Source organism: Solanum pennellii, chromosome 3 (assembly GCF_001406875.1).
Source record: "Solanum pennellii chromosome 3, SPENNV200".
Taxonomy (NCBI): Eukaryota; Viridiplantae; Streptophyta; class Magnoliopsida; order Solanales; family Solanaceae; genus Solanum; species Solanum pennellii.
The window spans coordinates 73,349,920-73,363,673 of NC_028639.1; the positions used below are offsets into that span (position 1 = coordinate 73,349,920).

A 13,754-nucleotide genomic window follows, 5' to 3' on the forward strand; every position below is an offset into this window, starting at 1 on the left:
TAAAGTTCATACAGCTAATTTATAATATATATGCAGTGATGGCTCTATTTTATTGATACAAACTTAAATAATTGCAGAGCATATAAAGAAACAAATGAGAAGGAAATAATTAAATTCACAAAATGTCTAATTCATATCCTGTGTGGGGTGTGGACACGTAAAAGAAAAAATCAAAAAAAAAAAGTAAATGATTATTTTTAGAAAAACAGAAACAGAAAAATAGGTATGTGCGTCATGTATAGTGACCATAGGCCATAACTAAGGGGTAGTTTGGTACAAAAGATACGTAATACACGGATTACTAACGAATGAATTAGTAATATAGGGTTTAATAATATAGGATTAGTTTTTATCAAGTATTTGATTTATTGTTTCCTACCTAGTCTTATGTTTGGTTTAAAACTCTAGAAAAAAATTATTTCCTATTATACCCTTGAATTATTGTGAAATTTTGTATTTCATTTAACTAGCCAAGTTAAATACTAAAAAATATATATAAAAATAGTATTAATTTTGGGGTGCGATATGTCATACGGTATATTTCTAATTTTTTGTTGGTCAAATATACCTTGAACTTAAACATGGAGTTAAGTCTACTTAAATTGTTCAAATACACGAAGATTATTTTTAAAAAATATATATATATTTCAAGTGGTCAATCGACGAACTACATTTATAAAAAACATAAAACCAAAAAAATCAACCCAATATAACAACTAAAACATGAAGAAAAAATATTAGTTTGTGAAATCATCAAATTACATGGAATGGAGAATTTAAATGAATATTTATAAGGGAAAATTATATGGAATGACAAACATTCCTAAGTAATTATATAATAGGGGTATAGTTTAATTTATTTACTTTCTATAATTATAGTTTTTTTTTTTGCTATAATTAATGGGGTCCACCACCTATTATATAACCAATAGTATAAAAACCTTTTTTTTTTAATTTTGTATATATTTTTACACAAAACAATATTATCTCTCCTATTCATATTCCACCTTTTTCTCCTACAATTAATACTTATATCCGATTTAAATTTCAAATTGTCCAAAATTCAATTACTCCCTCCCGAAGTTGAATTCAATTTTCGTAGGTACCCCTAAATTTTAGTCGTTTTCCTTTTTTTTTTCTTATTCAACAATTGTATATGTATTGTGTTTCTTATGTTTTTTCATATTTTTTTGATGAAATAATCGATTGTTTGTTCTTATTAGATCTCAAATTAGTCACAGAATGAATGAATCATCTTCATCTATGAGGATTACCAGAGGCATTCCATTGCATGTCAATTTTGTTTACAATTTACCATCGTTTTCAATGGGTTTAACTCAAGATTTTGGGGTTGATGTAGGGTCTATGGTAAAATCAAAACAAGTTCAACATGAACAAACAATGGAAGAATTGAGATCAAAGAAAAAATATGACCTTACGGCAGTTCAAGAAGTTATTAACAATCCTAAAGCTAGAGGCATTAAAATTGTACAAGGAGGAAGAAAGAGGAAAGTAGTAAACATTGATTCAGAGGAAAATGCATGTGAAGTTAACGGATCTGAAGAACATCATAATCATGAGGTAGTGGCTTAAAACACAAATTTAGATACAATTTTTTTGTTACTTAGATGTCAATATACAAAAAATTATTGTGTAAGTAAATTTTGTATTCACGTAATTGTATATAGTATATTGCATGTTTAGTACACACATGTTTTAGTCATATATTTGTATATGTGTCTGTAGATTTAATTACTTTATACATACTTTAAGTTATGTATAATGAATAATATACTAAGTCTTAATAGTGGTAGTAGCAGATTGTATATTAAAGGCTCATTATTATTTTTGTTTTTGTATATATATACAAAAAGTAATTGGACTTAGTTATACAGATGAAAAAATTTCATATATGATTATAATTTGTATATTTTATTAGTTATATACAAATTATTGAAGTTAGTATATATTAAGTTTATATATTATTGGAGTATATACAAAGTCATTTAGACAGTTGTATATATTGTCATGTTTAACTACTATATTCATGTACACATATTAATATACAAAAAAGGTAAGTTTGTAGACATATACAAAAATTAATCTGTACATGACTTCTTTTAAAATTGTATGTTTTTGTATATATTATACAATCAAATTACTGAATTGATTTTACACTGATATTCTTTTTAATATACAAATACTATATCAAAAAAAAGTATATAATTGTATCAAAAGCAAAACACTTACTTTATGGCTATATACAATTATCACCAACGATTACATGTATTCGCTTACACTGATCTTCTTTATAATATACAAATACTACATCAACAAAAGTATATAATTGTATAGTACGAAATTTCTGCTTAAAATAATTATATTTTGAAACCAGTTTTTCAAAAAATAAATAAATTATGACACCACAATAACGAATGCACATAAATCAAAATTTGTAAATCCAATAGAACATTGTATAATTATTGCAATAATAAACATGAATTTTCATCCAATGAACACTTACCTGAATTCGATTACAAAGAAAAAATAAAAAAAAATTGATGAACTGCTGTTTCATAAACAGCAAAAACAAGTTTATCTTTTGTTTCAATTGCTGTATAATTCTTATTTTTTTTGAAAAAAAATTGAATTTGAACGTTTACCTTAAAAAAAGGACGTTTACCTTAAATTATGGCATTATCTATATTTATTGTTAGCATATTTAACGCTTCAGTTACAAATCACTTTTTAAAATAAAATTGTATAAATAAAAAACAAAAGAAACCTTATATACAAAATTAAAGATACCTAAAATAACTAAACTATACCCATAGAATGTAATTAGGTAAACTATACCCATATAATGTTATTTAATCAAATAAGTTTGCCATATATGAAATTTTCCCTATTTATAAATATTCTCATATAAATCAAAAAGAACATTAATTACCAAAAAAAATAGAAAAAAAGATTCGGAAATAATTTAATCATTTAGGGATTTTATCCAATGATTGCTAAACCTTGGATTAGCTATCCCTCTCTTTCGTAGGGATAAAATAAGACTTTGTATGAAGTATAACTATCCATCGATTAGGTTAAATAAAGTAACCAAACAATATTTTTGTTAGTCTAAATTTTAATCCATGGATTATTTGGATTAATACCTCCTACTAAACGGATCCATAGTATTTTATATTATCCATTAAATAATCAAATTGCTTTTTTGTTTTTCTATTTAATGTTTTCACTGGTGCTAATTAAAGCATGTTTCATGTGAGAAAAGTACAAATATTGTACAATAATTCTACTTGCAATTTTAATAAGTTAAAATATATTTCTGATTAATCGATCCTGCTATTAAATTATTTAGTACATCGTTTGGTTTTAATAATTATTAGGCTATTTCTTCTTAAACAAAAATTGCACGCTCAAGTATTTTAGGCTGAGTGGTATTCAACGGAGAAAAAAAAAAAAAGCGATTTTTGAATTACCAAACACATGTTGGCGCAAGGTATTTTTGAAATTACTCAAAGTGCACTAAAAGCTAAGACGGACACTACGGACATAAAAAAACATATAAATCATTATATTGAATTGATCTTTATATATATATATAGTCTTCCTCCAGATTAAGAAGCAATGAAGAAAAGGACAGCAACTTTCCTCACGAATATGTAAAGAGACGTCCAAAATTCTTTAAAAGATTAGAAATTTCATTTCATTAATTATGGAATTTATTTATTTTTCATAAAAAACATTCCTTTTGATGAAAACCAAAGGTTTACCTGAATTAAAAGGTAATGTTCGTTTATAAAACGAGAACCAAATTCACAGCAATAAGTTAGGAATTCAGATAGCCAATCAATTAAGCTATTAATATTTCCCAAAGCAATGGTTCATATTCAAATTCAAAGAAAAAAAATGAGGATCAAATAGTATTTAGTTCTATTATTAATAATATAATACTCCATCTTAAGTAGAGTAAACTCTATGGTTTTTTGACAGGATTTTAGCTCTAATGCTTACCCTTGGTGATTGCAACTCCTCGATTATTTTTAAAAATCATTGTGCTGACAAATCTAGATGAGATTATATTTGTTTTTTAAAAAATGAAGAGCAAGCCTTCTTTAGACTAAACATAATCTTGAATTTGGAGATTTTTAGCACAGCCCAAAATGGACAAGGGACGATAAAGACATCAAAGCATTTCTCTTATATTTTATACTTTAGTGGCCAAAAACAAGGAACAAAAGACATACGTATACTTTTTTAACTAATAAGTTTATAGTGGAAAGATATTCTAAAATTTGTCATGACGAAACTCAGTTGACATACTAGATAAACTTAGTAAAAACTTTTATAATTTGTTGCCGACAGCACTATTCTGGCCATTGGAGTCTGGAGCCAAAAGGGCCACTTTTCCATAGCAAAAATGCACAAACATGAACAACTAACAAATATGATACAGTAAGTCAGTAACACAGAAACAAAACAGAGCCCTTCGCTGTTACAGGTTGGCCTTGTAGTTTCCTCAATTAACATTAACAGGTCAACAAAAGTGTCTGAAGCACTGTGGAGTAATAGATGGACCAACAGCGCTCAACAAATTAAAGATAATAATTCAAGGTTCACAAGTTATAAACCTACCTCGGGTACATTACATACAATGGCTACATTTGTATATAAAACTGAAGCATGGGACAAGATCCAGAAAGCTAACCCATCCATCGATGCTGTTAGAAAATCAATAGCGAGCTGCCAAATCAACTAGGTCTTTGTAGTCATCAGGGATGTAAGACTTCACCTTAAATGATCCCTTTCCCGGAGAGATGTATTTCAAGCCAACAAGCTTCAAACCTGCAACAGAAACACACAGATATACTAAATCTGTTGTTTTCTCCACAGATTAAACATAGAAACAACCAGTCGAAAAGATAAGTTCATTGTGTTTAGCATATGCTTTAATGTATTGAATTGCTAGTTACGATAGAAGTAATATCCAAAAGCTGCTACTCAATGTTGGCTGCAATTTGCTTCTACACTGAAACAATCACTTTCGAATTACTTTAATTTTTGTTGACCATTTATGGAATTCAGCAAGTTGGCTGATATATGAACTACGTCTGATATATCATCTCAATGATAAATTTTCAAGCAAGAAAATATGATGGGTTAAACTACCTAAGTTCCTATGGCTCAAGTTTCTACTTTCTATAAGAGAGTGCTCAACTAGAATAAACTTGCCAAAGTAACTAAAGGCATCCCTTAAGTGAAATATCCAAAACTAAAATGATTAGTTTTCAAAAATTACTTCAATTTTGTGCTTGACAATTTATGGAATTCAGCATGTTGGCTGATTTATGAAATAAGTCTACTATATTACCTCGGTGATGATTTTCAAGCACAAAAATATTGAGGATCAAATTATCTAATTTCCTGTAATTCAAGTTCCAAAGAGTATTCTGAGCTAGTAAGTCACCAACTAGGAGAGCCTTAACTAAGTTAATCTCCTGCTGGAAGAGACTTGACCAAGTACAAACAAATCCCTGAGAACTAGATTCTGATACCCTAACTTGCACTCTCTTAGCAGACATGCAAGTAACGTAGTTACCATGCTTCTCTTATAGCTAACCCATCCCTAATATTTTCTTTCGCTGTTTTGTAGAGTTCTATGCAAAATGTGCATATGTTACCACCAACCTCTCCAATATTAGGTCGTTTAGTCTGATAAACATCCCATCTAAAGGACAAGAAAATCTCCTTGAGTAGTTACCTTCCCAAGACTATAAGTATAACGTCTAGCATGTTGTGGCCTAGTTTCACACATCTCTCTCTCACACGCACGCGCCAAAAAAAGAAAAACTAGATTTGAGGATCAAAATGAATTATTACCCTATCACCCAAGTCTAACAAATGAATCCAACAGAAACCCATCAAAGTAACAACACAAGAATTTACAAGACAATACTCACCCTCATCAACCCGTCCATATAATAATCTTTCGCCTTTCCAATATTCCAAAGGCCTTGTCTTCATTCGTTTGCTTCGTCTAACCCCACTTTCAAATGATGTGCCAGCATCTGTCAAATTCATGAAATTCTTTATCAAAAACACAAATGAAAGACTTCAAATGAAGACATCCCCATAGGCGCAAGAGTAAAAACCTGCTAGACTTGGCCTAGAAGAAAGATGTTTTCTTTCACGCCTTCCAACAGCAAGTTTCTTTGCTTTCTGTTGCTTATCTTTTGCCTAATGCATCAGAAATATTGCATATCAATCAGTATAACCAATACAGGTAAAGAAATACAACTGCAAAGAGCACAAGCATTCACATGTAAACCCAAAATTAGGAGACATGATGGGCTAAAACTTCTAATGTGTTCAATTAATATCATTCAATATCCACTGTCACGTCAGAAATATCGTCTCTTATACAGACTGGTTGTCAAATTTTAACACCAATAATATCAGAGGATCATTTCAGTAGACAGCTTTAAAATGTCCTAACCCTAGACAGAAATCAACACATTTGGGAGTTGCGATATGTTTTTGCACAAACCCTATCCTAGTGTTTAGTCATCTACAAATTTGTTTACATACAAGAAATCAGCTTTACTGTCTTCTAATTTACAGTTACAATTGGAGAATCAAACGATTTTTACTGACTTTGATATCGTAGACTCTTTAACAATAATTGTTTTGGATCCGAAAAACTCTGAGGACCAATGGCAAATGGTTTGAAACTGTATGGAGCATGGATATTGGACAGTATGCTCACTTCTCCACTCAAATACCAGGCTTTTGTATGTCGCAAGTATTTTGACCCCTTAAACCCTGCCATCATAATTTGCTTTTGGGAGAGAGAGAGAGAGAGAGAGAGTGTGTGTGTGTGTATACCAAAGGATTAACTTGCCAGAGAAAAATGGACCTACCACAGAACTTTGCACTTTGAGTTTCCTATATAAATAAAAAAAATAATAAAGGAGCATTCAAGAAAGGAGGCAACCTGGTTGTGATGCTGAGGGCTCATCTCAGGAAATTTAGGTCTCACGTCTCTAGAAGGAACTTCAACTCCCACTGAGTTCAATTGATCTGTATAAAGATACCAAGGTTCTCAAGTTCTTTCCAAACTTTAGACTGTTATTACTAGTTAAGATATGCAACGTAGAGTGGCTAAAATAACTAGCTATACGTTCAAGAAAAACAACATACATTCAGAATGCACAGGTACTATGACAACTTTATAATGTAAAGAGTGACACAAGCTCAAAGAACCATTGCAAAAGAGAAGGTGATCAATGTGAGAATGATCTCAGCAGCTGAAGTTCATATTTGGAGGTAGCAGATTACTTTATAAATAAAAGAAAGTAAAGCAAGTAACCAATTATAAACTGGGTTAAGTGGAAGCGCCTTCTGACTCTGAAGAGCAGGATTGAGTTTGTGACTACGCAATAGGTATCAATATGTGGCATATGATCTTTTGCTATCAGTACATGGGTTACTTTAATGATTAATCATCCCTAATGCTTGCTCGTGACACTGTAGACACCTTAAAGCTCCTATAACCACAATAGACCATCAAAATGCAGCAATAACTTGCATGTACCAGTACAAACTTACGTCTTGTTAATTTGTATCTAGTACCTAACAGGATGCTCGAAAGATAGAAGTGAAGTTCAAACATATTAGATAAATCTTGTTACTTTTGGAGTACTTAAAACATCATGATAAATAGTGATGCGTGTGTTTTTGCTGAGAACCATATCTTTTGTAAGGTTTTCAATATGGTATACAATGATGGAGCGTTATCCCCATCTTTTCAATTGAATCATTACCTTTTTAAAAAAATGAAGATCAAAAGTCATGATTCTTGACAACTACAAGTTCAAAATTCTACACATCTATTTTTTTTATAAAGATGCATCACATGCATCCTCCCATTAAAAAACCAGAGATGAAAAGGAAAAGGAAAGAGAAGTTATGACAGAACATTCCAAGCAACCAAAGGTATTGGTCTGTTGCAGTACAATTTCTGGCAAACATGGGCAGTTACTTCTTCGTATACTAAATTCCAGCACTTCACACCTTAATCTATAGCCTGTAGCAGACCTAAGAAATGTCCAGTTTCCCACTACCATGAATCACCCAGTTAAGAGTTGAATATAAGTGGGTCAAAAAACGAATAGTTGACTGCAGATGATTCCGGGTAAAACTCAAGCGATGTGTTAAACATAAAAAAGATTGTTTTGAATACGTACAAAAATTTGTCTATACAAAAGAATCTAGCAAGAAATAGACAATGCTCAAATGTCGCATCTTCATAAATGATGACTTGGCATAAAAAAATCATCCAAAATAGATTCTCACCACTATTTAAGTCTTTGACAGAATCCTCAAAGTAATGATCTTGTTCTGCAGAAGGCGCTGTTTCTGGTAGCATATTGTCAACCTGCTAATGACGTATGAATGAAAAAATGTCAGAGTTTGAATTATAACTCCTGGAATAATGTATCAAATGCAGCATATAATAGTAAGAAGTGGATAGACTTGCCAGCTGATCAATTTCAGTTGATCCAAAATCCTCAACAGCTGTTTCTATGGTATAATTGGCTGTATCGACAGCTTTTCCTTGGGCTTGAAGAGAAGGTAGTGTTTCAGCAAGAACTTCACTATCCTGCAGCTTTTGACAGTTAATGTAGGATTTGGTCTCAAGACCTTGTAGATCCTTCAAAACATTCTTTAAAACTGAATCATCTTTCACTGTGTCAAGCCCATCAGACTCATGGTGGGAATCCACATTTCTCATCTTTAAGTTGACGTTAGTATTGGCATCAATATCATCATAGCCATTATGTTGCTCCATTCCAGATCGAGATCCATTTGGCCCAGTTTTTACACTATCTCTGCCTGGATTCTTTTCAATTGGTTGCTCATGCACTAAGTCAGAACCTCTTAAAGGGACCATAATATTTGTATTTTCACAACCACGAGATTCAATAGGTCCAACATTATTATTTACACATTGTGATTTCTTCTTCATGGACCAATCTGGATGCTCTGATTGCAGATCAATGTTGAGAGGCGAAAAAGGATCTCTCAGTGGATTTGACTGCATAAGTTTCTTTTTCAACAAAGACAATGAACCAAATGGACTTTTTGGTGGAGTGGGTGATGCTAATTTACTGGCAGGACTTTCTTCATGCTGTTTGTGAGAGGATGGCGTTCCCTCGGTTGCACTTTTAACCAACTCCCCTATCTCCAAAGAAAACTTCCTAGGCTTCTGAATTCTCTCTCCAAGAGCCTTACCATCAAGCTTTCCAGTCACAGGGAACTCAGGAATACATAAAGTTCCTAGTTCAATGGGCTTGATCTTCAACTGCTCTTGCAGTTTGGATACTGCCATGTCCCGGTCTAGATCTTCACCACTACCAGACAGTAATTCATCCAGTATCTTGTTGATTCTGTTTTCTGTTTTCTTTATTGGCCCTATTGAATTGGAAAGCAATTATCACTTCTGAAATGACATTCTGCTCATAGAGAAGTTAAAAATATAATCTAGAAATCAGAAGGTATCTATCTTGATTAGTTAAACCCAATAACCTGTGAGTTCTGCTTCTTGTAGTTCAACATTGAGGCCATGGAGCTCTTCTGGCAACTGAGAACCATGTTCCACCAGAATATCATCTTCCAATGTCTCTTGAGATGATATAAATGCATCATCATTCTCAGGCTGGGAGGATGAGAAACGGTGCTTATACTTCACCGATTTGCTGAGACAGAAAAGAGAACTCTAAAAAGGTGCAACAACAAGTTGAGAGGATGATAAAGGTAAGACAGGCATTTCCATGTGAAAAAACAAAGAGTAACCAAGTGTACCCCAAGATGCCTGGTCGACGACGCCGAGCATTGGCTGGGGGATTATTCACATCTGGATCATGGATACTGCCACCTTTCTGTCTTTCTATTTCCTTCTCAGCAACTGTAAGTTCACCATATGTAAAACACTAAAACTGTTATTTTTCTAAGTATAATATATACTGTTTTTAGTTGCCGATGGATCAACTTTGCAAGCAGATAGTTAAGAGATAACAAAAGAAACAAAATCACCTTCTAGCTTTTCAGCAACTGAGAAAAATTCCACTGGATCTGATAGTTGATCAATATCTAAACGAGGAGCTATGCTGACAGTAGGTTGACTGCAAACACATAGCAAGGTAAGCTAACACCATAGTTTCAATAGGATCTAATTAGAGAATAAAAGAAAAACTGTCTATAATTTACCTTGTACTAGGCTTGAGAGAAAATCGAGCCCTTTTACGCCCAAGTCCTGGTCTTCTCTCCTGGAGCTTCTCCTTTCCCTTGATTGCAAGATCCCCATCAATGCCTCTAGATCGTATAAAGCTTGTAAACTTGGTATTCAAAAGCTCCGCACCATTATCCACAATTTGCCTAGCCTCCTCCAAGAGCCCAGGACCCTGGGTTTCCTTTTATTATCATAAAGAAGGAGAACAACATCATCCAAAATCATATAACAAGCCAAATGAAAACGGACAAACTACAATAATTATGTAAGTTAGACTCCATTTTAATTGTACTAATTGTAAGTTGGAGTTCAGTGCATAACGACATTAACACTACTTCTCCTCTAAATTAACATGTAAGGTCTATAAAAGAGCTAGAAATCTTAAGAAGTGAAGAAAAACAAACGGAAAAATTACCATGGACTTCATGAAATTGTGAATTGACTCTAGGTCTTTGGAGTCTACTGATACTGAGGCGCCGGTGGAAACCCTAACTGTTGTTGGGAGTAGAGAAAGTCCGGCAAGGCTGTGGAGAGGATCCACCGGATCGGAGATAAGAGCTTCGTTCACCATCTTCCAATAAGGGGTTGGAAGTTTCAGGAACTAGAAAGAGCACACCATATGTGTGAAGCGGATGATTTTCCTTATTTTTTCTTTATTTTAATTTTGAAAATTGGAACTGAGCGGGAGAGAGGGACGAGAACGAATGACGATGGACAAAACGAAGGGTACACTAGGCAAATTATTTTTCTTCTTTATTTGCACATATGCCCCCAACAAAATGGTTAACATCCAGTCATCCACTGGTCAGGGCGGACGTGGGACGGGTGGGTTTAAGGCTACGAGGAGTGAGATGGGTTTGAAGTTGTGTGGGGCTGATTAAAATAAGTTTTTAAAAAAATTAATACGAAATTGAGTTGCGAGTATATAATTTTATATGGATTCAAACTTAATTTTAATTTTTTATATGGTATAAAGATTGATAAAATATTACTCCCTTCATTTAAAAAAAAATGTCCCTATTTCCTTTTTCGTTTGTTTCAAATAGAGTGTCCTCTTTTTTTTTTGCAACACTTTTTAACTTTAACTTTTCACATGACATGTTTAAGATCACAAGATTAAGAGCGTTTTGGTACATTTGACATAACTTTAATTTAAAACCACAAAATTAAAAAGTCTTTTTTCTTTTCTTAAACTCAGTTCCAAGTCAAATTAGGTCATATTTTTAAAACGGAGAGAGTATTTATTAATATACTTGAAATACTATAAAATATTCAAGATAATTAATAAAAAATATAATGCAATTTCTTATATGTTCCCCAATTGACCTTTCAAAAATAAAATTTCAAGTCATTATGTATTAATTTGATACAAGATGAAAATAAATTTTATATTTTAGTGTCAAACACAAAAAAGAAAATATTAAAAAAAATTATGTGAAGTGGATTCATGCGAGACGGCAGTTTGAAAATGAAAAAAATTAATATATGAAGCAGCACAAATTAAAAAATTTGCGCTTTAAGCTCAATCCACCCGCACCATCCATCGTCACCCCATAACCATCATCTAAGTAACATATGCAATGGTATAGTTTCATCCAAACATTGTCAGTGAAATTACATATTGTTTAGTTTAACATAAAAAAAACTTTAATCACTGAATGTTAAAGAGTTGTAGTGAATTTTGTTAATTTTTTCTCAATTAATAATGTCAATTTATTATTGATTGCACATTTCTTAAGAAATTATATATAAAATGATAATTTTGCTATATCAAATAAACGAAAAAGGGTCAAAATATTTTTGGATCATTTAAAAAATTTAAATATACCCCTCATTCATCTATTACGTTAAAAAAATCTCTTCAATTCACTTGTTTGGTTCATTTATAGCCTTAATTCTAACTGTCATTCTAAAAAAACATATTTTATTTTTTTCGCAAATAATTGCAACCTAAATAGCTATTTATGTTGCAGAATTTACAACTATTTCTTCTTATTTGACTTGGGAAAGAATGATAAAAATATATGTTTTTAATGGGTCTAACTGAATTTGGTTTTGGTGTCTCGGAATAGATTGAAAAAAATTAAATAGCTTGTGATTTAATTTTATCTAATAAAAAAATGCCACATTAATAATGATAATAGTAAGTTTTTTTAAAAATGGCCGTTAGATTTGAGAATAAAAATAGACCAAAAAATGGATTAATAAATATAATATTTTTAAAATGTAATTAAAAATAATTATAATTAATGATAGTATATTTAAAATTAAATATAAAATTATCTATTAATTTTATAAAATAAATAAATATTATTAAACATGCTAAATTACCATAATTGACAATTATTACTAGACAGAAACAAATGTCATAAATCAGGTTATGAGAACTTATAATAAATTTTAGAGGAGAAGAGACATTAGTATTGACAAGCGTTATTATTGTGATGAAAAATATGCAGAATAGTGCGAGAAGAATTAATTGTTTAGCCATGTGGCAGGCAAGCTTGACTTTTTAAATAGAAGTTTAAGATTTAAAAGAATTATATCGACGAATTAATAAAAAAGATTTAACATTTATTATATATAAATAAATAATTTTAATTAATAACATATTTTTATCAAAAAAAAAAAGAATAAATCTCTCATATTATGCTGACTCACTCCTAATCACAATATAAAATCGTAAGATAAATTTATTAACAAATACCATAGCATTTTAAACAAACTTCTACTCTTCTAGCATCGGACAATTCTTAGACTCTTCCTAAAAGTACTAAAGGAAATTATTTTGTTGTGATTGAGGAGCATCCATTGATTCGTTCACATAATAATCCTAATGGATATTATATTTTTATTGTCGAATGCGAAAAATAATTTTCAAATATTTCTTTGCATATTATATTATAATATTTCAAGTTGCTTTGTATCATGGTAGGTATTCACCTAAAACTATTGCTACAACACCATCGAAGAAGAAATATCTAAAAAAAAAAACTAGCTAAAATATTAACTTATTATATATTTTTGAATTTATATATTTTTATGGTTAATAATATTTCTTTTCCAAATTACATAAAATTTGCAATTTTGATGAATCGATATAAATACGTTTTTGGTATATATATTAGATAGTTAAAATAAACTCTTGTTTTGAAAAACTCTATAAGAAAACACTTCTTCATAACTTTCTTTATGTATTTGTTCATTTGTCTTTGAAAACGTTTTATACAAAGTAAAAGTAAGATTTTACTTCTAAGAATTACATTGGATATATTATTATTATTAAAAGAACAATCTAAGAGGAAGAAGAAGAGCAACAACAATATACCCAAAAAATTTACAAGTGAAACCGAGGATTAAATACCAAATCTCTAAATTGTTATTTCATATATAATATAATATAAATACTTTATTTTATCTTTGAACACCAGTAATCAACCGATCGCTTTTA

At 30.9% G+C, this 13,754-nt stretch overlaps 1 protein-coding gene across 1 annotated transcript; it reads right to left on the minus strand.

Annotated features, from left to right (window-relative positions):
• Positions 1-4,424: 4,424 nt before the first annotated feature.
• On the minus strand, positions 4,425-11,020 carry LOC107012341 (centromere protein C). The gene is made up of 11 exons (XM_015212157.2): positions 10,719-11,020; positions 10,282-10,484; positions 10,108-10,196; positions 9,877-9,979; positions 9,601-9,770; positions 8,552-9,486; positions 8,368-8,449; positions 7,007-7,092; positions 6,165-6,249; positions 5,973-6,080; positions 4,425-4,857 (listed from the first exon to the last, which is right to left on the minus strand). The coding sequence occupies exons 1-11, from the start codon at positions 10,872-10,874 to the stop codon at positions 4,745-4,747; spliced, it is 2,130 nt and encodes a 709-aa protein (XP_015067643.1). The 5' UTR covers positions 10,875-11,020; the 3' UTR covers positions 4,425-4,744.
• Positions 11,021-13,754: the final 2,734 nt, after the last annotated feature.

Excerpts from the sequence above, each read along its gene's own strand:
- LOC107012341 (XM_015212157.2), bottom strand. The coding sequence starts at position 10,874 with ATGGTGAACGAAGCTCTTATCTCCGATCCGGTGGATCCTCTCCACAGC. Across the intron at positions 6,250-7,006 it reads GCCCTCAGCATCACAACCAG|GCAAAAGATAAGCAACAGAA; the intron begins GTTGCCTCCTTT and ends CTGATGCATTAG. Across the intron at positions 4,858-5,972 it reads ATATGGACGGGTTGATGAGG|GTTTGAAGCTTGTTGGCTTG; the intron begins GTGAGTATTGTC and ends TTTCTGTTGCAG.